This window comes from Lepidochelys olivacea, assembly GCF_965140295.1.
Source record: "Lepidochelys olivacea isolate rLepOli2 genome assembly, chromosome: 10".
In the NCBI taxonomy this organism is placed as follows: domain Eukaryota; kingdom Metazoa; phylum Chordata; order Testudines; family Cheloniidae; genus Lepidochelys; species Lepidochelys olivacea.
The window spans coordinates 71,939,765-71,964,292 of NC_140420.1; the positions used below are offsets into that span (position 1 = coordinate 71,939,765).

General features: G+C 46.2%; 1 protein-coding gene across 1 annotated transcript in view; it reads right to left on the reverse strand.

Moving 5' to 3' along the window:
* AGBL1 (AGBL carboxypeptidase 1) overlaps window positions 1-24,528 on the reverse strand; it is a 377,284-nt gene that overhangs the window by 266,582 nt on the left and 86,174 nt on the right. Inside the window, exons 14-19 of the mRNA XM_084641264.1 lie at window positions 23,815-23,898; window positions 22,094-22,180; window positions 21,524-21,672; window positions 17,440-17,527; window positions 8,135-8,279; window positions 4,924-5,077 (exon numbers count right to left, since the gene is read on the reverse strand). Of these exons, the coding sequence (XP_084497390.1) occupies window positions 4,924-5,077; window positions 8,135-8,279; window positions 17,440-17,527; window positions 21,524-21,672; window positions 22,094-22,180; window positions 23,815-23,898 (707 nt within the window). The remainder of the gene's footprint in view (window positions 1-4,923; window positions 5,078-8,134; window positions 8,280-17,439; window positions 17,528-21,523; window positions 21,673-22,093; window positions 22,181-23,814; window positions 23,899-24,528) is intronic.

Sequence of the window (24,528 nt, forward strand, 5' to 3'; positions counted from 1 at the left end):
GGTTTGCACCCATGACCATCTTGGCCAATAGCCATTAGTGGACCTATCCTCCAGGAAAATGATTTGATTTTATTGAATCAAAGCATTTCGATTGACCCCAAACAAATTTTGTTTCACAGGAAATTTTTTTGTTTTCATTCCATTCTGGAAAGAAAAAAAATCCCCAAATGCACAAAATCTTGCTCCTGCCCCACTCTAACAATGAGCCAATTAAATCCACTGGAAGAAAGGCTCAGCTCCCTCCACACAACACAACCTAAGCTGCCATGAATTCATCAGCCTCCTTACATTTCTAGGTTTTAATTTAGTCATCTATTGTGGTGGCAAGGCACTGATGTGCTTGCTCTAGTTTACAGAGGAAAGTTTCATCATTACCTGGGTGTAACTGAATGGATCTTTTAATTACAGATCTTTGGAGGGCTAATCCATCCATTCATTCTGCTATTTACCATAACTTCCAGTGGTCCCTAGGGGCTAATCAGCTGGTATCTCACCCAGGCATTCCTTCGTGAAGTCATTGGGTCCTACTTACAGTAACACGCCTGACAAAAAAGATTTCAGCTTTGCTTGGAAAAACAACCAATTTGAACTAGAAGCTCTGACTGGTAGATTATGGCAGTTACTGTGTGTATGTCCCTTTCCCAAGGTTTCTTCAGATACATGTTTCCTGTAAAGGGACTACTTGAGGTTATTAGTTTCCTTCCTACCATTACTTATCACCAACTGAACAAGAGAGAAAGAGATGGTGGGGAAAAAATTAATTCCAGCACCTCTCCTGTGTATGAACTTCTCTGATCTGTATGTTATGTGCTCCAACCTGGGGCAGAATGTCCAACCTGGGGCAGAATGTCCACCCTGCAATTTTTAGCATGCTACTTTGAGCCCCACTAGCACAAGTCTGTCTATAGGGCTGGGAGGCATGCTCCCAGCTGCACTGTAGACATACCCTGGGTCTCTCTGAATCTCATTTTCCCATCTGAAAATTGGGGATAATGATATTTCCTTTCCTTACAGGGATGTTGTGATAAATGCATTAATGACTGCCAGGTGCTCAGTTACTACGGGGATGAGGGTTATACAAGTAACTAGACAGACAGATGCACCATCCCTGTTGAAAATCCTGGACACCTGATAGCAATGCATTGGCAAGCCCATTGTCTGCTCCCACTTCAGCCTGGCAAAGGGCATCTCCAACAGCTTTCATGTGGCTGATGAGCTCCATGCCTGACAGGTTGCTTGGCAGATCAAATGTATAATGCTATGGGCTCAGAATATGCAAACGAGCATGGAGCATGGGTGCATGCTGTGCTCCCACTATTGGGTGGGTAGAGGACCGTTTTCTTCATTTGGGGCGGTAACTTAGGGCAAAACCTGAGAAGAGCAGAGCACCTGAAACTCCCCTTGATTTCACTGGGAGCTGCAGCAGCTCAGCACCTCTCAGGATTTGGCCCTTTGCTGTTCCTGCTGCTGCTTCTTTCACTTGAGAATCTTTTCCCCCCCCCACACACACCCCCCACCACCACCCCTCAGGAGACACTCTTCCTCCCTCCACCCAGTAAAGTGAAAGACTAGGGTCGGAATAGTTGGGATCAAAGACTCCAGAGGGGAGATTCTCTCACAACCATTATATTTCTTCCCCTCTGTGCTGTTAATTTTAAAACCACTCAGAAGTGACAACATCAAACCCACGGCAGGTGCAGTGCAGTGGCTCATCGCACCCATGGGAGCTTACAGAAACCCGCTTTTTTACATTATTCTAAGAACTGCTACTGTCTTCCAAGGAAAAGCTTTTAGCATAATTTGGCAGGCTGAGTCTGCACAGAACAACTCTTTGTGAGAAGCAAAAAAGCGGGGTGGAAGGGGGAAGGAGTAGAAGAAGGAGACAAGCGAGACAAAGAATCCTCCTGCTCTTTGAATGAGCATCCCACATGCTGGCAGCATGGGGGACAAGTGGTTTTCTTTTTGTCAGAAGGCAAGCAGGGGCCTTACAGTTAGGGTGAGGGGCACAGGGCCATAATCCAGGGGATGCTCGGACTCCAGATAGAGGAAAGGGTTACGAATGGCAAAGCACAAGGGACCCAAAGCACAGCACTTTGCCCCTGCCACCCACCGTCCTCTGGTTTCCTTAAAATCAAACTTGTCCAGCCTCTGCTGTCTTTCTTGTCTAACATGTCAGTAATAATAATAATACAAGGGAAAACCAGCATGATAGCAAAAGCAGGCAACAGGGAGGTGGAAGGGAGAGGACAAAGGTAACTGTGCTGAAATGAGCGTTGGGGCCCTCATAATTTGAGCAGGAGGGAGAAGACCTGGTTTTAAACAAAAACCCACAACTCCCTTTTCCTTCAACATGCTGTGAATATGCAACTTCTGGGAACATGCATGGCTTGTGCTTCTCATTAACAAGCTGCACATTAATAAATTTAACTCAGACAAATGTAACCATCCTTGGACCACATTAATCAAAAGCCTGACAAGACCGATCTAAAGAGCTGAGAAAGGAAAATAAAGCATTGCTAACACAGAGGAGTGTCATGCACTGATTTTCTGTATCTCCCTGCCTCACCCCCGCCTACATACCAATATTCCTTGTGTTCAGAGTAACTCCTCCCCACCAAATCTATCCTTCCATACAGATGGTCCTATCCCTCCTAGCACCCTGCTATGTTTGTCCAGTGCACACTTGTGAAGCAATCTCTTTCTTCCCCACCCCCTGTGTCTCTAATAAAGAAAACAGAGAAGGCTTATAGGGTATTAAAGCAAGATCATGCCCAACAATTACACAGCTCTGAAAAACTGTATGTGATCTATGTTGTTGAAAAATCTCTCAGGAAAAAAAAATATATAAGGAGAAAACAAAAATTTGAAAGGCAAGCAAAACCACTAAGGCTTCTTGGAGACATGAATAGCCCAGAGCCCTAGAAAGGAAAAGAAAAGACCAAAGGCCATCAACAACTTCTAGTCATTCCTCCCTGGGTTGACTCCTCCCAGAATGCAGCTCCACATCACCTCCTGAGCCAGAACGTATGTTTGCAGGGTCTGCACCAAGCAATGGAAGTCATTCCCATGAAGTCTTCTCCCCTGGGTCTTGCAGGATTCAGCTCTTTATGCATTTGCTTTTGTTGGGCTGGGTTACTAGCATGGCAAAATAGTGGAAAATATTGGATTTTTAGCATCAGCCAAACTACTTCAGAGTAGGGAGGGCTTCTCACACAAGCCAAGTAGACTGAGGAACAACTGCTGACCAAAGCAACGCAAAGCAGCAAAACTTAAGCTCAGTGCCTCCCCAAGCCATTATTAACCAAGCTGCTTAAACGAAATAAACAAATACATGATAATTCAGGCTTGTCTGGAGGCAGCCCATGGCACAAAACACAGTATGGTGTTTTTCTGCTCTTTCATTAGATAAAACAAATATTTTCTATCACATAATACTGTCATTATTGTCATTCATACAGCGTGCTATATGTGCCCATGACATACAAAAAAAATGACTCAGTCTTGCGCCCACCATCCCTGCCCCAAACAGCTTCCAAATGAGTTCAGAGGATACTATTTTGACAGTTCAATTAGTTCATTACTAGAGTTCGGTGAGATTTTTCTGCCAAAATTTTTGAAGTGGAAAATGGCGATACTGAAATGCTTCGTGAATGTATGTCAATTTCATCAGATTGTTAATTTTGGGGGGAAAAAACAAAACAAAAATTCAGAAAAAAATCAGAACTGTTTGGTTTGACATTTTTGCAATGTTGTGACACTGGAAGGTGTTAATGGCCACCATCATGCATGTCCTTCAGCTGTAGACAATCACACATCTGTGCTAGATCACCCTTCATTCCGGCTAAATGGAAGCCACAATTAAATACTCCTTTATGTAGCAATAACTTGACACAACAGGAAGCCACCACCCAACGCATGAGGCCACATGGGAAAGCATGAGCAGAGGTAAACTGTATGGTTGGAGGGGTTTCCCTGAGACTGATTGCAAATGCAGGGACTATGAGATTGACAAGCTGTGTACATCTGTGTGTGAGAGTGGCAGAAAACAAGAGAAGAAGTCATGGGCATAGTCGAGAGAGGGAGCTGAAGGACAGAGTTGCCTGGGGACCAGGACTGGCTATAAAGGCAGGCTTGGAAACTGTGATCAAGGAAACTGACTGCTGTGTGTTTCTACTATGTTCAGGGAAACAGGACTTCATGTTCCTTCCCTGCAAATAAATCGGATTGCGCCAAATAAATACCTGACTCATACAGGGTCGTGGCTAATTGACTGAACCAAAGCAATAATAACAATCACTCTGTTATAAACTGGAACCAAAATGGAACCCATAACTTTCACCAGCCCTAGAAAGGGAAGAAAGCAGAAAGGCAAAATTCTCTTCTCCAATCCACATGGTAGTACTCGACGCTAATATTTCTGTGCTCCCTTTATGTACGGATCTAGTGTTGATGTCAGTGGGATTCCCACACATATACTACTGCAGACAGCTGATATGGTTCAAATTCAGAAACCAAAACCTCCATAGAATTGTATTGCTGGATATCTCAGTGATATAAAGATGTACATTTCCATTACACATTGCCTCCCCAAAAGATCCCAAAGCCATTTATGAAGTTCACAAATCTTACACGGGAATTCTTTCACCCACTGCAGCCACCTCTGTGGCGCAACATAGCAGCTTAAATATTTAATAGCACGAAGCATGCAAACACTACTCCATGGGTTAACAGTGAAAGTGAGGACAAATGCTGTGTCTAGCTGAATCTAAGGTGAGCATCTGTGGAGACAGAATGGAATGACGAGTTGGAATTTGGCCAAGGGAAGCGCGGTTTACATCCCTTTTTCTTATGAAAAGTGCCATATAATCTATGAGGCCCACAAGTAGCCAATACCTTAGTTGCGTATCTTAGGTAGGTACTTACGGAACTGCTCCAGGTCCTCACTACTTTTAGACTCTGGCACAGCAGTGATGGTGAGCAGTGGGCATGGGTTTCCTCCCAGAGTCTGGCACAGTGTCTGCTGTCTGTAGTAGACCTTCTTGGGGTTCCTGGTTTCTTCCAGGATGTCAAGGTGGGACTGAGAAGAAGCAAGGTACCAGCTTTACAAATGAGCTCATACTGTTTGAAAACTCATTATATTTCAGTCTCAGGCATTTAAACTGTGCCCTCACCTTACAATCTGGGTGGTCATTTCCTCTGTTATTAGCCACTCCTTTACCCTATTCTTTCGTCAGCCAGAACTACCTCCCTCAAGATGTTTGTTGTCAATGCCCTAATAGGTTCATTACAATATGGACACCTGTCCCACCAGGAACGTGGCTAAAACCCATCAACTCAGTTCACACAGGACACCCAGCAGCCACCAGATGGTAACAACTTTCTACCAACCTGGGCTAAATTTCAGCCAGTGACCTAGAGACAAAAGACTCCAAATCTTATCACCAGGCCTTAGATCAATCTGTTGATTCCACCCCAATCATCCAGTGTCTAGATGAACAAATACAGTTGGATACCTATGATGATCTACTTCATAAACCAATTTACTGTATAGAGTAAAAATGCAATTATTATACCTATTTAATTATCTTGCACAGATATAAAGGATTTGTTACAATCAATTTCTTATATGCTATGGTGACCAGTGCAACTTAGTGAAACCATTGCTACCATAGATAACACACAACAGACTGTTGCATTATAGCTTCACATGCAAACATTTAACAAAGCAATTTTTAAAAAATGAATTACTCATCAAGTACACTTGATTAGTACTGGTCAAAAAGCAATGCACTAGTGAGTGTATCCATTGAAAATAAATTCCTCTGTATATATGCTGTAAATATGTCTGCAATTATTAAAAATATATGATATTATTAGAAATGTTCTCAAATCACTAACTCCACATAAAAGTTTATCATCTTCCCAAATGACCTTGGATTACTAATCACATTTACTTTATTACTTGTCTGTAGGAAAAGACATATTTCACCCACAGACACATGCTCTAAAATAAAACCTACTGGTGCACCGACCTGAGTTAGAATTTGTTCGTCATGCAAATTACAGTAGTATAATAATCTTCCAAAGGGAAATGTGCAAGTCCCATCACTAACGTCATTTTAAATTAGCCTGGTCAAAGTTTCTCTGGAGAATATATTGCAGGCAGTAATCCTACTTTGGCCACCATCTGGACTTAATTATCAGCTCTTTTCCACCTCTAACACTCACTGTCCAAACCCTGATGTCCTTTACTCAGTTTTAATTCATTCAATCCTTGCTGAGGCAAAATTCTCATCGATTTCAAGGAGCATTTTACCTGAGTAAGCATGAGGAAGGAATGAGTAAGTACTTCAGGATTTAGCCCTGTGAATCTAAGAATAACAACATCCTTTCATTTGGATTCTATTCATCCAGGTGAGATACTCAGGGATTCCCACAGGGTACAAACTCTCAAAGCCTTGCATGCCCGCATACCAACAGAAGGAATCAATACATACTGAAATCATGACTAGGTACAGTACTTCAGTAATAAAGAATTCAGTAGGCCTCACATCCCTCGGTCTCCCAGTCCCTTACTCTCCTGCTGGCTGCAGCACACACCTGCCTTTGCATTAACTGCTTAAGTATATGCCACGTACAACTTCTGGAGCTCTCTCTGCGTTCCACGTTAGCTCATGGAAGTAACTGGGTCCCATGGGCCTGGTGCAGATTGGCTTGCACGCATGTTTTGGACAGCCAGGGCTTGACCTGAGGGATCTCAGGTACTGAATCCAGCTTTTCTGAACATCTGTAGTGGGATGAGAAGCAGTCAACTAATGTGTTGTGGTTTGGAATGGGAATGAACCTAACATGGACTAACATTACCTAACATTACCACGCTGGGCTAGTCACACACAGTGACATGGCTTGTGTTACATAAGACAGGAGGTTTTGTTCTCCTTGATGTTCTCCTCCATTCTTGTGCAAGGGCAAAATGGTACATTTAATAAGGTTTGAGCTTTAGAAATAGTCAGCAAGGGGCCCAAAATAGCTTTGTCCATCCATCAATTGCCCATAGCAACAGGGATTGGGTAGAAGGCATTAATGGCAAGACAATTAAAGGGGGCTGACGAAAGGGGGGCAGAGGTAGCCTGAACACCCGGTATTTTCACTTTTGGAAAGGTTTCTCTCTCGTGCTTAATGAGGAAGTGATGTGCTGCCTGGGATCCTCCATTTTCCCCCTTTATTTTTCCCTTCTTTAGAAGCCTCACCCAGGGCTCCCCCACCAGTACGGTTCAAAAGGTGAGCTGGATATAGCTTTCCCCAGACCTCCCAACACCATTCACAAGCTGGCCAATGAAGGGCTCTAGGGAGCCACATGAGTGAATCTCTCCTGCCCCAGAGGAACATTAACATCCATTTCAACATAGCTTTGGGACAGTAAAGCCTTATGCTTTGGGTTGGTTTGTTTTTCCAGCTGGGAGCGTCTAACTGGAGCAGAGTGACAGCTGACAGAGTAAATCTGAAACAGGCCCTCCACCTCAGCATTGCATGGTGCAGCTCTGAAAATAGCAAGTCGTTACATGATGGCCGAAAAGGATTAGCCACATAGGAGAAGCAGTCAGTCTTTTCCTCCTAGCTTGCCATTAGCCCAGAGCAGCCCGCACTCTAAGGATGGGATGCTGGACATGTCTGGGTTGGCTGGTAAATACTAAAAAAAATATTGGCCTTTAATCGCAGCCTGCTCCATGCAGTTCATGCTCATGGCTATCCTTCAACTCCTTCCTGACCTCCAGAGAGGTCAGGGACCATTGTAGACAAGGCAATGAAAGCATTATGAAAAATAGCTAAAAGAAAAGGAGGACTTGTGGCACCTTAGAGACTAACCAATTTATTTGAGCACAAGCTACAGGCTGTAGCTCACGAAAGCTTATGCTCAAATAAATGTGTTAGTCTCTAAGGTGCCACAAGTCCTCCTTTTCTTTTTGCGGATACAGACTAACACGGCTGCTACTCTGAAACCTGAAAAATAGCTAGCATCCTGTGAGCAGTGCTACAAATGGCAGCATATGTGACATATCAAATACTACTCATAATCAAGACAGCTCCCCGCCCTTCTTCCCATCAGTCTCCTCCTGGGACAGGCCAACATTACCATCAGTGCAGAGTAAGTGTAGGGGTAATGGTAGGCCAGGTAGCAGACATCCTCCCCGTGCGGGAACGTGACGGTGAAGGTGAGCGTGTAGTAGGATTTCCCTCGTGCGCCTCCCGCTGTGGCTGCCCTACGGCGGTAATGGTTTCTAGAGGAAGAGAAAGAGGGGGAATAGATTGCAATCAGCTTTTGGGTCCTCATCTTGTGTGCTTGTGCAAGAACTGAACCATCGGAGAACTCTCCGTCCCGAATGAGCTGGGGCAGAGCTCCAACCTCAACCGTGCATGGTGCAAACTCTAAGAGGGCCAAATTCAGATGCAACTGACCCAGCTCTGTGACAGACCAAATGCAGCTTGCAACACAGTGCCACTGAACAGTCTCCACCATACAGCTAAGGCCCATGTTACAGCAGGTAGGCTGAGAGGGTTAGTGCCAGAATGCACAGCTGGATTCAAGCAAGTTACTTGGAATTCAATGGTCAAAGCAGAACGGGGGGGAGCAGTGAGTCAGAGGCAGAGTGGCTGGTGGTAGCACTGGGCATAGTTTGCCCCTGCCAGTCCTGGGCCTCCGGGGCTGGGCTACCTTGTGGGAAGATAACAGTTCATCTAGTGTGGGGAGGTGGAGCCAGCAGGGGATGGGTGGATGGGAAGAGGCTGTCTAAGAATACTTGAAGATTTTGGAGGAATAGAAATTTTTGGGGTTAGGGTCCAGTCCGTGCACTGTAAGAAAGGCGGAACTGGAACAGCATATAAAAGGATAGGGGGAAAGTGAGGTGAAGGGACATGGGCAAAATATTCCATACACCATCAAAGGCACAACTTCGGATTGAGCAGAGAAGGGAGCTGGGATTGAGAGGAGTCAACACCTGGAAGCGGAGATGACCTCATACAGACTTGCATCTCATGGGCCAGCCAAATCACCCCCACCAGATCCCTCCCTTTCAGTAACAAGAGCACCCAAGTCTTCAAGATTCCACAAATCTCCCTTCACATATTCGGCACAACCTCCCATGCAGGGGATTAACTCTAATAATTAAAGTTGTGGCTTCTGGATGAGAAGGAACATTTTCCTGCAGCACAGATGAAGAGCCAATTCATGCACTTTAGAGAGAAATATCATGGCAAATTGCACCCAGAAGTATATTTCAAACAATATTTTTCCCACATTGCACCAATTATGCTGTTGCCAAACCTTCTGATTTTGAAGGACTGTGAGGCTTTTTGACAAATGTTATCATAATGTTGCATTAAAATGCAAAATACTGGAGGAAACCAAAAGATGCAATTTCAGCTCCTGAAATTTACAATGCCAGTTTATTTTTCTGTTGTTTTTTATTCAAAGGGGTGAAGAGAGGAGATAATTATTTTTCTCAAATCCTCCAGAATAATCAGCTCTTCGTCACAAGAAACATACAGCACAAGAGCACATTTCTTTTCAAAGCATATGAATTTAGTGGTTATGAACACGTGAGGTGAATGGCACTGGCTGGAGCAAGGAATCACACAGGCAGCATTCCTGCCTCCATGGCACAGTGAAAAGGCAATGATTTAATGCTCAGCTGACACCCAGATGTTTCTCTCTGCTATTTGCAAACAAAAAACAGGTAATACATCATTTTAAATATTAGAGTGAAATCCTGACTCAGTTCCAAGTCAGTGGATTTGATTTCAGTGGGGCCAGGATTTCATCCCCATTTTCTTAAAGATCAAGACAACAACATATCACCTTCTCTTCTGGTGAATCTGGATAATGGGGTCGGGCGGGGGGGGGGGCGGTCAGGAGCCGTCTCTTGTGTGATTTATGTGGCTGGGACGTATCCTCCAGATCTCTATTCTATTCATTTTTACTTTCAGGGTCACAATAACCTCAGACTCAAGATGCTGTCACAAGCCCTGAAATTTTCTGAGACAGTCCTCAGACATCCCCCACAGGTCACTGGTGAGAGGTGAGATGGGTGTGACAGGTGGTTACTATCCAGTATTCTGTCTTACAGTTCTGCCAATGAATTTCCAGTCTGAACCTAATGCTCCAGTCCTGAGTTTCCCCTCTACCAGCTCCCAATGCAGCTCAGTCCTGACCAAAACTTCCTTTTGTATCATATTAGTCCATCACCACCGCACAGCTCTGACACTAGTGCAATCCTGGCATTCAGCTATTCCAGTTCTGACCTATTTCAAATCACTTCTCAAAACTCATCTCTACTGCAATGCCCACAGCAAACAACTTAGTTATAATGGCAAGTCTACAGGGCTAGTGACCCCCGGGGGTTTTATTCATCATTACTGATTCATAAAAAAAGTAACCTACACATGTAGCTAGCTGATACATCCCTGTGTTCCTATTACTGATAGTCATGACCTCCTGCACATCCACCTGTTATGTCCTGGCCTTATTTAGCTTGTAAATACTTCGGGGTTAGAACTGTCTTTCTCCGTATAATTGTCTAGCACCCAGCACAATCCTGAACACTGCTAGGATACAAACAATAAATAATAATCTTCCTAAATTATGCCCAAATGTGAAGTGATATTAGGATGGGTCACGTGACAAGTCCACTAAATATATTTTCACATTTGATCTGTCTGATCCCCAGACGTGGAAAAGATCACACATTCACGCACAGCAACCTCTGCTCTGGTCCCTGCTACCTCATTTATCCTCTCTTCCCAAAATGTGCCCAAAGCTCTGCACTCTTTCCAGAAGCTAACCAACCGGTTCTTAGAAAGGATATGCAAGACCCAGTGATGGCTTTATCAGCATGAAAGCTACATCTGCTGTGCCTTTGAGTCACTTTATAATAGTCAAATCATAACACTTGCTGCTGTCCTTCAAATATACTGTGTACCAGGCAGTTTACCTCTAACAGCAGCTACTGCAAGTTAATTAACAATTATAATAATACTTATCACTTACTGTGTAAAGCACTTGTCATGTTCAAAGCCCTTTGCCAACATTAGTTAATAAAACCTCACAAACTCCTTATCGGCTAATATTCCTTGGGAACCTACAAGGTCAATAAATCAGTATAATTATCCCCATTTTACAAGAAGGAACTGAGACAGCGAAGTGAAGAGACTTGCCCAAAGCCCCAGAGTGAGTCAGTAGCAGAGTTGAAATAAGAACTCAGGAGTTCAAAGGCTCCAAGCCAGGCAGCAGCGTTACTCACTCAAAGCCTTTTGACTCCCTCAACCACTTGCAGCATCTGACCAACAGCATTGCTGGCACTGGGAAAAGTGATAAATGGAATATGGAATATCAGCTTAGACTCAAGTAGCAGAGGAAAATGCATATATACCGTAACTTTAGGCCCACTGGAAATGGGGCCTAATATAAAGATGAAATATTTACCCTTTCTCTACTCTGTCCCTCCCCAAAGGACCCCCTTTGTCCTGCTACCTTTTAACCCTATTGAAATCTGACCTTGTTTTTCTCCCCCATGGACCGATTCTTAGGCTTCCAGTGTGGTAGGTGTATGAGACACACACTCTTTCAGCAAACGCAGGAAACAGAGGTTGCCTGAGTCTATATGGGGAGGGTATGGTGGAAAAAACAGTAACAAAAACCAAATATCAGGAGATGGTTGGTATTATTGGGTCTGGTAAATGGCGGCTGGACTGAACCCAATGCAGTGGAGTTCCCTTTCCAAGGACCAGACCCTCTGTGGGTGTTCTCATTTTTGAGTCTCTTCTCAGAATCTGTTGAAAGAAGCAGTGCCCCCCAGTGACTGAAATAGACCATTCTTGTGGTCAAACTGCTAGTAGGACCCATGCCCACTTACCACCGCATCAATGTCTTAACTCTGGCTAGCCAAGACCACCCTTAGGGCTGAAAGGGAAGATGCCATTCCATGGAATATTTAAGCATTGACTTCTCTCCTGGAAACTAACAAGACCCAGTAGCACTGACTGTGATGGCAACTTTTATAGTGTGAACACAAGGCCCCTGGAAAGACAGGTAAAACCCTCTCTCTGATATCACAAAGGCCCCCAAAACACCTATCAGATGGGAATGAATAAGTCATTAGTGACCCGGGCAGGATTCCAACTGGTGGGCTAGATACAAACCTCTTCATAGCCCATTACCAATCCTCTGAGGCATCCAACGCCCAGAAAAGTTGCGATTTAGACAAAGAGCTGAAAACAAACTCTGGAACTGAATGCCCAAGTGCATTCTCACCAATTCAGTATGCTGACATTTTCCTTAAATAATTTGCTGGAAAGGAATATTACTTTGTGTTTTAACATAAACAGCTGCCAAGAAGACAAGTGAATTAGACAATCTTATAATAACTGTGACTATTTATCATGGGCGTACCCTGGCACTTCACACAGGGAAGCAATAAAACAGAGCAGCCATGTCACGGAGATTCCTTTTGACAGCTGAGCTGCTAATATTCTCCATAACATAAAATCTCTCTCAAGAGATGTATGGGAAAGGTATATAATGGCAGAGCAGTGCTATGACATTCATCTTCATGACTGAGCTCTCCCATCTCCCCTCACCAGTGAAGATGAATGTCAGGAGAGATCGGCCAGCATGTATTACACAGACAACCCATGTATGCGCCTCTCCTCCCGCTGTCCTTCAGCTCAGAGGCTGCTTTAGATCTGAGCTGTGGAAAATGAGAAATGATGGGAATTTGTGGGTGAGTGGACATGTTAACATCTCTGTGTTTCCCCTTACTTATGCATTCAAGGTCTGGGGTCACAGCTAACCTTCCTCCAGGCAAGGAGAGTTGGATGAGGCTTCCTCCAGAACCCATTATCAGCCTCAGCAGAGCGTTGCGGGAGGATACAGGGCTCTTCCACCAAAACACACTGAGCATGCTGTCTTCATAGTGCTCCCATCTTCAACCGGCCTGGGGAGCCACAGACTCTGATTGCTCCTAGATGTAACTATTTGCTGCCTACAGACTGGTACACTATACACTCCAATGACTGGGGAGTTGCTCTGTCATTGGTGAGAGAACAAGAGGTGTGTGTTAACCTAGAAAGAACCACAGATTGATAGGTGGCAATATAAAAATATATTGACATATAACTGGATGTACAATTGAAAGACACCGCATACTCCACAACAAAACAATCCTATGCTAATGTCTCAACCGTATCCTGGTCCAGTATATGATTAAGAATTTAATTGCGCATTCATGGCTTAAATTTACCAGTCAGCTACTATTGAATCACCACACCGTAACTGCCTTGCTCATGACGTTAGGAGCCATTATATCGGAATCAGCATATAACCATTAAAAGAAAAGGAGGACTTGTGGCACCTTAGAGACTAACCAATTTATTTGAGCATAAGCTTTCGTGAGCTACAGCTCACTTTATCGGATGCATGATGATCCGATGAAGTGAGCTGTAGCTCACAAAAGCTTATGCTCAAATAAATTGGTTAGTCTCTAAGGTGCCACAAGTCCTCCTTTTCTTTTTGCAAATACAGACTAACACGGCTGTCACTCTGAAACCTGTCATATAACCATCATATAACCTGTCATATAACCATTATTATCTGCATCTGCTGGTGCCTATTCTGCCTGCACCCATGAGCCCACGCACAGAAGCCAAAGGCTACAGGCCTCGTGCAGCATCTAGTACAATGGGGCCCCACTCTTGGTTGGCCGTTAGTCACTACCATAGAAAACACGATTACCAATAAAAATGAAGGTACGTAGGGGCCAGCTGTCCAACTAGCACATAAGCTTCTGAGCTGAGCTGAAGGGATAGTCTCAGGAAGAGTAGAGGTTAGCGGGACCAGGGCCGGCTCTAGGTTTTTTGCTGCCCCAAGCTCAGGTGGGGCTGGGGCTCGCAGGCGGCACTGGAAGCAGAGGGAGTGATGTCCCCTTCTCCCAGCGCCTGCAGGGGCTTTACCCCCTCCCCTGCCCGGCCGCGCAGAGAAACCCTGATATAAGGGGTGGCACAAGGCAGCGCAGCAGCCAGAGCGCAGATGAGGCATTGCAGCCCCAGCTCCCCGTCAGGACTCGCCCTCTCCTCCCCAGGTTGTGGCTGGGCCTTGGCAGCTCAGCATCCCGGGGCTGGGGCTTCCCCTTCCCGCTGTGGCCAGGGGTGCGGCGCCCTCGCCCAGTCTAAGTGGCACAGCTCCGAGAGCGCAACTACCCTGGAAAAAAAGGATGACCGGAACGCCGCCCCTGGAAATGTGTCATCCCAAGCACATGCTTGCTTTGCTGGTGCCTAGAGTCAGTCCTGAGCTGGACAAAGATGAGTGCGGGGGCATTATTTGGGCAAGGTAAATGGTTATTTGAGCTGTTACTGACAAGGCACTCATTAGAGGCAAGAGAACCAGGATCCTTGACCCTCAAGCAAGCTTTATTCAGGGAGTTTGCGCTTGTTTTCACAGGGAACTGGAAGGTTTTTTTATTCCTGTCCTGACATAAGTTTCTCTTTGTTTCTCCTGCAAGGCGGTAACATCGCACTAAATGCACCCAGCAATGTTTGGATTGACTGTGATGTCGTGCATGCAAGTGAGAACAATGTTGTTTAACCTTCTAGGCCAAATGTACAAACACTAGCAAAAAGCAAAACAAAACCCAGTTTATTTTGCAAGGAGAAATGCATTCAGTCTACTTAGGGTTCCACAAGCCCCTAAACCGCATGACCATGTGGGGATGAGACTGCCCTTTACTGTGACACATGTGGTCCATTAAAGGGAGTGAAATGGAATACAGGCTAATCTGAACAAGTGGAACTTAATTAAATCCCGTGCACTGCTCTGACCATGTGCCTGAATTCCTTCCAGCCTAACTCCATGCATTCCTGGTTTCCAATCAATAAAAGTCCCTCCAGGGAACATGGGCCCTCTTCCTCCAGTTCCACTGATCATGATACATCTTCCCTATTTTACAAACATTTTAATATAAACATTAAAACCAATAATTGATGCCCCAACCCCCACCCCATGTCCCTTTGTCCAGAGGTTGCTATAGGTTGCCAGTTTCGGTTGGACGTACTCCTGGGGGTTTCATCACATGACATGATCTTTAATTCAAGTTTAATCTTTAATTCCTGGAGACCCCGGGACAATCCTGGAGGGTTGGCAACCCTAGGTTGCTAGCCCATAGCAGAGTTGGAATCTTATCTTTACCACAGACTCAGCCGGTTACATAGTCTTTAAGATCATTTAGTCTCCTCAACGGATGACCACAAAGGGAGTAACCTATCTCTGTCTCCCTCTCTAGAGAACCATCTCTCTGTGGAGTCTCCTTCCTTCCTGTGGGGTTGGCCTCTGGATGGTTCTCTGTCTCTCCATTCTGTGACTCTCTCTCTCTCTGTAGGTTCTATCTAGATTTTGTGTCTGCTCGCTCATTAAGTGTCTCCTGAGCCTTCAGATAACTTCTTTCTTGCAGTCACCTCATATGTGCTGGATGCCAGTGCAGCCCTCATTACACCTTTAGTCTACTCCATCTGGAGACTCTCTAAAGCAGAGGTGGGCAAACTGTGGCCCGCGGGACCATCCTGCCTGTCCCTGAGCTCCTGGCCCAGGAGGCTGGCCCCCGGCCCCTCCTCCGCTGTCCCTCTCCCCCACAGCCTCAGCTCACTGTGCCACCAGCGTAATGCTCTGGGCAGCGGGGCTGCGAGCTTCTGGGGCAGCGCAGGGTGCAGAGCCCGGCCTGACCAGCTGCTCTGTGCTGTGCAGTAAGGCTGCCTTTCCTAGTGCAGCCACGCTGCCAGCCACTGGTGCTCCAGGCAGCGCGGTAAGGGGGCAGGGAGCAGGGGGGGTTGGAGAGAGGGCAGGTGAGTTTGCGGTGGTGGTCAGGGGCCAGGGGTATGGCTAGGGGGTGGGGCGGTCAGAGGGCAGGGAACAGGGGGGTTGAATAGGGGCAGGGATCCCAGGGGGCAGTCAGGAAGGATGGGAGGGGATTGGATGGGGCAGCGGGGGGGCAGTCAGGGGCAGGGCTTCCGGGGACGGTCAGGGGACAGGGAGAAGGGGTGGTTGCACGGGGCAGGAGTTCGGGGGGGGGGCAGTCATGAAGGAGAGGGGGGGTTGGATGGGGCAGCGGGGGGCACTTGGGAGTGGGGGGCCTGGGGGCAGTCAGGGGACAGAGAGCGGGGGGGTGGATGGGGCAGGGGTCCCTGGGGGCCATCAGAGAACAGGGTGAGTTGGATGGGGCAGGAGTCCGGGCGTGCCATCAGGGGGCGAGAAGCAGGGGGGTCAGATAGGGCATGGGGGCCGGGCCATGCCTGGCTGTTTGGGGAGGCACAGCCTCCCCTAACCGACCCTTCATACAATATCAGAAACCCGATGAGGCCCTCAGGCCAAAAGGTTTGCCCACCCCTGCTCTAAAGGCTGGATCTTCACAGGAGTACCTGTCTTCAAGGCCGGTAGGTCCTTGGCTTACCTGTTGTAATCTAGTGCCTACTTTCTCTGATCCTTGGCCCTGTTTTTTCTACCAGTGAAGCAGAGTGTAAAGGCAATGCCACAGACGCAGTGAGCATGGCTCAAGGTGCAGACGTGTCTGCCACCTTCAGGTAGAACTCCAAATTCGTAGGTTAAGTGAGCAAAGCCGCTCCCTGCTCAGGCCTTCACTGTGTGCCTTTGGGATCATTTTCATGTGTCATCCTATTCTGGGAAAACTAATTTCCCTCTCATGCCAACACAGCACCGGGTGGTCGCTAGAATCAGGATTGGCAGGCACAACTCGTGCAGATTTAGAAAGGGTCTGTACTTGCCCAAGACAGGACTGAGTTTCATCCCTACAGTACATTAATTTCTGGAGAAAATGTGGCAGTGATGGGAGAAGCAGAGCAGGGCACTCTGCCCTCTGTGCCGACCACCACTCCAAAACACCCAGATGAATTTATCTGAAATCACAGCTCACCCTTTGGCAAGGAGAATGGGTGACTAAAACTCTGTTAACCCTTTGTGGGCTGCATTCAATTTGGCGCACCAATGATACGAGTTGGGGATGGAAAAGAAAAACAGGTAGGCTGCCCAATCCATCTCTCTGCCAATCACTGGAGCACGACCTTTAAACTATGTGGGTACCACTCCTTTGTGCTTCTGTGTACACACGAAGAGGGCTTCATGTTATCACCCCTCCTCCCTTCTCCATTCCCACTATACTCCAGAAGAGAGAATTCTGCATGTACCCTCTCTCTCCCCTGCATGCCAAATAACAGGGTCTCGCTCACATTCAATCCCTGCTGTCAGAAGTGCAGAATGTAGCAGGCTGGCATAAATTTATTGTGTGAGAGAAACAGGGCACTGGCAGTTGAAGGTTAATGACATGAATACGGTTAGCAGGAGGTGAAGGGAAGCCAAAAGGAATGCACCAATGAAACACTTACTTGTAGTAACAGATATCAGAGCCCACCCGAATCCAGTGAGGCTTGCCTTGGAGAGCTTCCTTCACCGAATACATGACCGGCTGCATGCCTACATAAAACAAAAGCAGTTTCAGGTGACATGACTTCCTTTGCATGAGTGTGCATGCTCTTTGCAGCTCTTTTACCAAAAGCAAATACACTTTTCCCCCATCCCATACTTGATTTCAGAGCAGCCAACTCTCTATAGAAAACTATGGAGAGAGGAAGCCAGCTACCAGGAAATGAGTAGAAAATGCATCAGCTCCACTGGCTTTTCCAAGGCGTGAGATTCCAAGCAACTCTGCTTATGCAGGGACTGAGGAAGGGAAAGAGGACGAAAAGAAGAACATAAGAATCAGTACACTGGACAGACCAATGGCCTGGTTAGACAAGTATCCTGTCCTCTGTCCCACTGAAATACATCAATAGTCGATCTAATCATCTGGAAACCCACCTCCTGCCATAATGGAAGCAACCAATGGGCCGTGCATCTAGTCCAGGGATTGGCAACCTTTGGCACATGGCCCATCAGGGAAAGCTGCTGGTGGGCCGTGACGGTTTGTTTACCTACTGCATCCACAGGTTCGGCAGATTGCAGCTCCCACTGGCTACAGTTCACTATTCTAGGCCGATGGGGGCTGCAGGAAGCGGCAGCTAGCACATCCCTCAGCCCGCGCTGCTTCCTGCAACCCCCCATTGGCCTGGAACGGTGAACCGCAGGCAATGGGAGCTGTGATCGGCCAAACTTGTGGATGCTGTAGGTAAACAAACAGTCCCGGCCTGCCAGTGGCTTTTCCTGCTTGGCCATGTGCAAAAGGTTGCCAATCCCTGATCTAGTCCAATACTTTTTGCTAACCTCAACTAATATTGGATGCTTCATACAAAGGTATTAAACCTCCCGTAAGAACATACAGAGCTGGGTGCCCTAAAAATGCTTGTAACAATAATATCCCTCATTGGGCTGTATGATACCATGGGGGGCAACTTCTTCCTGACCTGCACCACATTATCACCTTATGCCCTGAAAAGAAACTATGCAAACATTATCCATAGTTGCATGAGTCCAGCTCCTTTGCGGAAAGATTCTTGTATATAATTCCTTTGCTCTACGTGGGTCCTCCCTTCCACACTTAGGGCAAGCTTCTTGTCCTCATCTTTGACAATCTCCATAGTGCCTTCCCCATCCATTTCTTTCCCTTCCTCTCTTCCTGCTGCCTTTGTCTCCTTCATCCAGTCCAATTTACTGCCTTTCTCTAGGCTGCTTATTACATCCAGCCCACGATGCCTATGTGTGTTAATATCTAAGATTATATGATACTCCTTGGTGTCATTAATGCTGGGGGTTTATTTGCGTCACACAAAAAAAGGGTTATATCATCACAGCATTTTGCCTCCTCACTTTGGATTTCTTTGGTGTAACTCATCAGCACTTAAACAGCCGTGGAGTACATCTCTGAGCATACACAGGATTGTCCCATACCTCAACAGGAAGGTAACATGGAAAGAAACTTCAAATACAAACTCAATCATATCTCGGATTAACCTTTCAATTTTTGCTTCATGTGTCCACATGGGAGCGGGAACTATTTTTATAGTGGGGGTGCTGAGAGCCATTGAACCAAATGGTAAACCCTGGATATAATGGAAACCACCTCAAGCCAGGGGGTGCAGCAGCACCCCCAGCACCCCTAGTTCCAACACCTATGTGTATCCATACAGTACTTCTGCATGGACCAGGTAATGGAGGGGATGCCATGATGCATCATGGGAGATATATACCTATCCAGGAGACTGGCCTTTCAGAGACAATGAGGACATGAGGTACCAGAACTACAATTCCCATGAAGCACCACAGCATCACAGCAGGACACAGTCTAATGTCAAACTTCCTCAAATCCAAACTTTTCAATTCATTTAGACAAACCAAAACATTTTGTTTCCGTTTTCTCAATGGAAAAGTCTAGTTTTCAGCCACGCTGTTCAGTTTTTTGACAAAAATTCAACATTTTCTGTGGGGAAAGAAATCCATTTTCTGATCAGCTCTGCTGCTGACTACAACTGCTCCTTGAGACGTTCTTTCACTGATATGAAAATTACACAGCACCATCTACCTGACAGGGAGACCAGAAGGACAGCCACAGTACACAGCCAACCCATGGTATAGCACATTGTCACCCATGCCACTTTTGCACAGGCGCAGGACTTGAAACTTCCAGCTCAGTGGGGTGAATAGTAGCACTGGTCAGTGCCTGGAGCAGCAAGTAGCATATTTTCTCCTATGCAGGAGTCAATGTCATGCATGCTGCTGACAATGCTATGGGCCTCACTCCATCCAGATAGCTAAGAGCTTCAATGCATCAGAAGTAATGGACAAGAATTTCCCCAACAGTCAATCACACACACAGTGACCACAGACCACACAATAGCTGGCCCTGGGGCTAGCCTCCTAACACAGGATATTATTTTCACATTTTTCTTCCAAATATAATTTTAATTGCACATTTTTAAATTTGATTCCTGTCCACTGAAAGCTCACAAAAGTGAGGGGCTAATAAGTGCTGGCTATGATCAGAGAAGCAGATGCCGGAGAACTTTCCATCAGTAAGGACCTGAGTCTACCCTACTGAAGCTACCCCATAGGCTATACCATTGAGAGATACTCTATAGGTTTCAAGAGGTACCATATCAGCCTCTGACATCCCCTTTGCCACTCCTCCTCAGTGCACTTCACTCTCAGGCCATTGAGAGAATTGCCCAGTCATGCCGAACAGTTTGGTGATTCAGGAAAGTGGAATAGCACGACAATACAAATTCATTTTCATTTGTGATCTATTTCAGAACAGCTGCACCACTGTAGCACATTAATGAAGATGCTCTACACCAACAGGAAAGCTCTCCTGTCAGCGGGAGAAGCTCTGGTCATTATAGGTCGGTATAACTATGTCCCTCAGGGGTGTGCATTTTTCACACCTCTGAGCTACGTAGTTATAGCAAAGTAACTCTGTAGCATAGACTTGCCCTAAGTCCCTTTGCTATTTGTTATGGGTACACTGCTCCTGAGGTAGTTCCCTTGTTGATTTGTGCAGATGCATCCACAAGGCTACAGAGGGAAGTAGTGTTTGACACTGGGCACTTATTAAACATTCTGGGCCAGATCCTCAGCTGGTGTAAATTAACATACCTTCATGGAAAGCAATAGTTGGTGCTAATGCCAAACTATGCCAGCTGAGGATTTGACACACAGTCTGTATGTAAAAGAAACAATTTCTCTTCTAAAATGGACATTGAAAGCTCTGATTTGCCTGCCTGTTTTATGGCATCACATCCTTCCTCCTGAACAACAGACTGCAACTGGAGCTTAAAAATAGAGACAGAATCTCTTATTATTAAATGTTGGCAGAAACCTCAGAAGGTCTGGACGTGGATTTTAATTTCTCAATAAGCCTCCTAAACTGTGGATGCTTATTTGAAGATTAGCCAAATTTATTCAAACCTTATGAGATTTCTCCACTTCTGCACCACTCATTCAGCCCAAATAGATCCTCCTCCTTTCCCCCACAGTCCCACTTTTAAATATCCCAGTCTCCAAACTCCTGCTCTTCAATTCCAAACCCCTCTTCCCATCCCTAAGTGCCCTTAAGGAGACAGAGAGAACTCCTTTGGAGGCTTTGTAGTTGCCCCTTCTTGCTGATTTCAAAGCAGCTGCTGTGCACCAAAGAGCTACCCCATTCAGCTCTAATTCAGAAGGTGGACCTAGCAGTAGAGGATGAGATGATAGGAGACCTTAGCTGCTAGGAAATTGGTAGCAGGAGTTGAGGGTGGGAATGGAACCCATATTAATTATGCAGCTGGGAAGGAGAGAAAGGAAGAGGAGTAAGACAGTATTAGACCCTGAAAGCCCCCAGCTTCACACCCCTTCTCCATGGTTCAGAAGGCACCCCGTGACTAAGTAAGTAACCCATGACTTATGGGACTCTAACAGACTCAAGTAGGTTTAAGCCTCCATGGAATCAATAGCATAGCCCTGTGCATGGGAGGGAACTCCAGCCCACCCAAAGGCTCATACCGTAATTAAACTGGCTGTTGACCTTCTCGCAGTTGATGATGTTAAAGCGGTAGGGAACGGCTGGCTTCATGGCACTGACCTCGAAGTAAAACCACTGGTGGTGCTGGACACTGTTCACATCGCTGTTCAGAATCAAATCATACTCAAATCTGGAGAGCAAGGTGTGAGATGGTGTCACCGAGGGCCAGGCAAAATGACAGGATGGGATGTAATGAACCCACGGCTGCAGTTGCTTCATACAAACACTACAGCTGTTAGCCACTTGCAACAATGGGAGCGGGTGCCACTGAGATCACCAGTGGCAGGGGGAGCCAGAGGATGCCATCAAAGCCAATACTAGCCAAGCGTGCAATCGCACTCGTGTCCTACCCTAGCACAGCGTCATGTCTTTCCCTCCGCGCCTTGGTTTCTCACTTCCTTTAACTTCACACTGCCTAATACCTCTGACTCATAAGCTCTGCTCCCCTTGCTGACTGTTCTAAAGTCCACAGTGCTTCATCTTTTCACACAGCAGACATTACAAGTGTGACAAGATAGGACACAGCCACTGCTGGGATCTAAGCTACTTACTTGCGCACTTGGGTGGCTTTGCAAAGGTTTCCTGATTCAAATTTAGAGTAGAATCTCAGGCAGTCTGGAGCATCTGTGCTTGAGGGGCTGCAGCAAAACACAGAAATATATCTACTACCAAAAATTACCTTAAGGAGCAGTAACCGCGCCGATATAATTTACATAGAGATTTAGACTTACAAACAGAAGACATTTGAGAGCAGCTGTGGCCCAGTCATCCAGCTCAAAGCACCCGCCTGTATGGGGTAATTCTAAATCCCACTTTCTCCCACATCTTGATTTTCCTATCTCCAGCAACAGATCCATACACTCCTCAATCTCAATTACGTTCTTTGCTCCAATCACCTTCCCCATTAACTTATTCCACAGGTTTATTATCCTTTGTGTGAAGCGGCTCTGCCCAAGTTCTCCATTTACTCCTCCCATTTTTACCTTATGCCCCCCTAAATTTTGGAGCCTTTAAAATTATCTTGAGCAATCTTAAAATTCTCTCTCCTTCTTCTTCAAACCTCCACCAGGTCACCTCAAACTCTCCTGATCCTGTGTTCCTAAGAGGACAATCTCAGACCCATTAACTTTTTCCTCAGAATTTACTTCCTTCGGATTTGAGATCCTCTCCATTGCCCTGTGCTGCCTCTTCTCAAGGGCAATAATGATTTGCCAGAAAATGGTGCCCAGCCTCGTTCAGAGTACCCAAGATGGGTGTCTCAGCTGCCTTACTGCACAGCATCATGGTACCACCCTTTTAGTTTTAGGTTCCATTGCTCTGCTAAAACCACCCAGTATCTGGTTTGCTTTTCCTACTGCCACTGTGCACTGGGCTGGTGGTTTCAGGGACTCTTCCTCAATAGCCTGCAGATCCTTTCCCTGAGCCACATGCTGAGAGACAGCTTGTGAAGGGGTGTTTACCTCACACTTGCCCCAAAAAGGTTACTGTGACTAGAAAAGGGGGCTAATTAACCCAACAAGTGACAGCTGAGGGGAATCAGGTGGCTAACTAATCCCCTGAGGGAGGGAGCCCAGCCCAGGGGGAACAAGCTGGGCTGGGATTTATAAACACAGGAAATTGGAAGCTGAGGGGGTTGCTGAGAAATACTTTGCTGTCATTCCCCGGGAGGAGTGTTTGGAGACTGCAGAAACATAGCTTGTAGTTGCTCCCTGGGAGGAGGGAATGGTGACAAACCTTGGGGGAGGTGGAGCGCCAGATGGTAAGGAAAGGGCTCAGGGAAAGGCAGCAAGGTCCAAGAGGGAGCAGACCTTGACTGCTGGCTAGAGGGCCCCTGAACCCAGAGCAGAGGGCGAGCCCAGGTTCCCCTGCCAGCCACTGAGGCAGTGAATGGGAAGACTTTGGTACTCTAGAATGGGAAAATCCATATTGTAGCCTGGCTGGAGGGCTGAGTCATGAAGAGGCAGCGGCAGCTCACTGAGCGAGAGAAGAGCTGATGCAGACCCAGAGAAAGAGGCGGAGAGACAGCATGCAACTGAAAGAAGGGGCATCAACCTCGCAAAGCTAGTCCCCAGAACAGCCATGAGGAGGCACCATCCTGGCTGTGAGTGGTGCACCCCGTCACACAACCTTGTTCCTTACACTGGATCCTATCTACCAGGCTAATGTTTTGTACATTTGTCTAAATTGAATCAAATGCTGGCCTAGTCACCTAACCTATTACTGATAGTAACAGTAACGCCCTCAGTAACAGTACACTACAAGGAATACCTACCTGCGCCCATCTAAATCAAAGACAACTCTGTCTATCACCTCACTTGGCTGGATTAGACGAGAAACATCCTCAAATATTTTGGCCCTGGAAAAGAAAAACTAATTGTGAGTCTGTCTGTAGACACATACCGCTGTCTTGGAGGATCCTTGCTGAGGAAGCGAACTGAGGCTTATGATATTCTTTCCAAGGGGTTAGGGAGAAGGGGGATTCCTGTGCAGAATTAAACACCTGTATTAACTAAACAAAAATATCCCTTAGCACTTTATGCAGTTCACCAGTTTGGCTTTTGCATGTCTGTCATGACTGGAAGACACCTTTAGAGTTAAATGACTTGTCATTCACATTTTGTAGGATTTATCCCCATTTCTTCTCATTCAGTCTCAGTGAATGAGTCACGTAAACCTAGCAATGGAGAATTTGTCACAATGGATCAGACTATTGGTCTATCTATTACAGACTCCTACCTCCATCAGTGGATAATGAGCCCATCTCCCCTCCCCCGCCCCCGGTAACGACCTGTTGTACGATGCCATATGTGTTCTCAAAATTTCCTTCCTGACCTTTGCAGCAATCAGCATAAACACTGAAGCATGACACGATTATCCCTGTCTTAGCTCTATGGTTATGTGTGTCATTATGGTCATAAAAGCAGGGCTCTCAGAACATTAGTGCAGGGAATAGGTGAGAAAATGATGGCCTCTGTGAATAAGATTC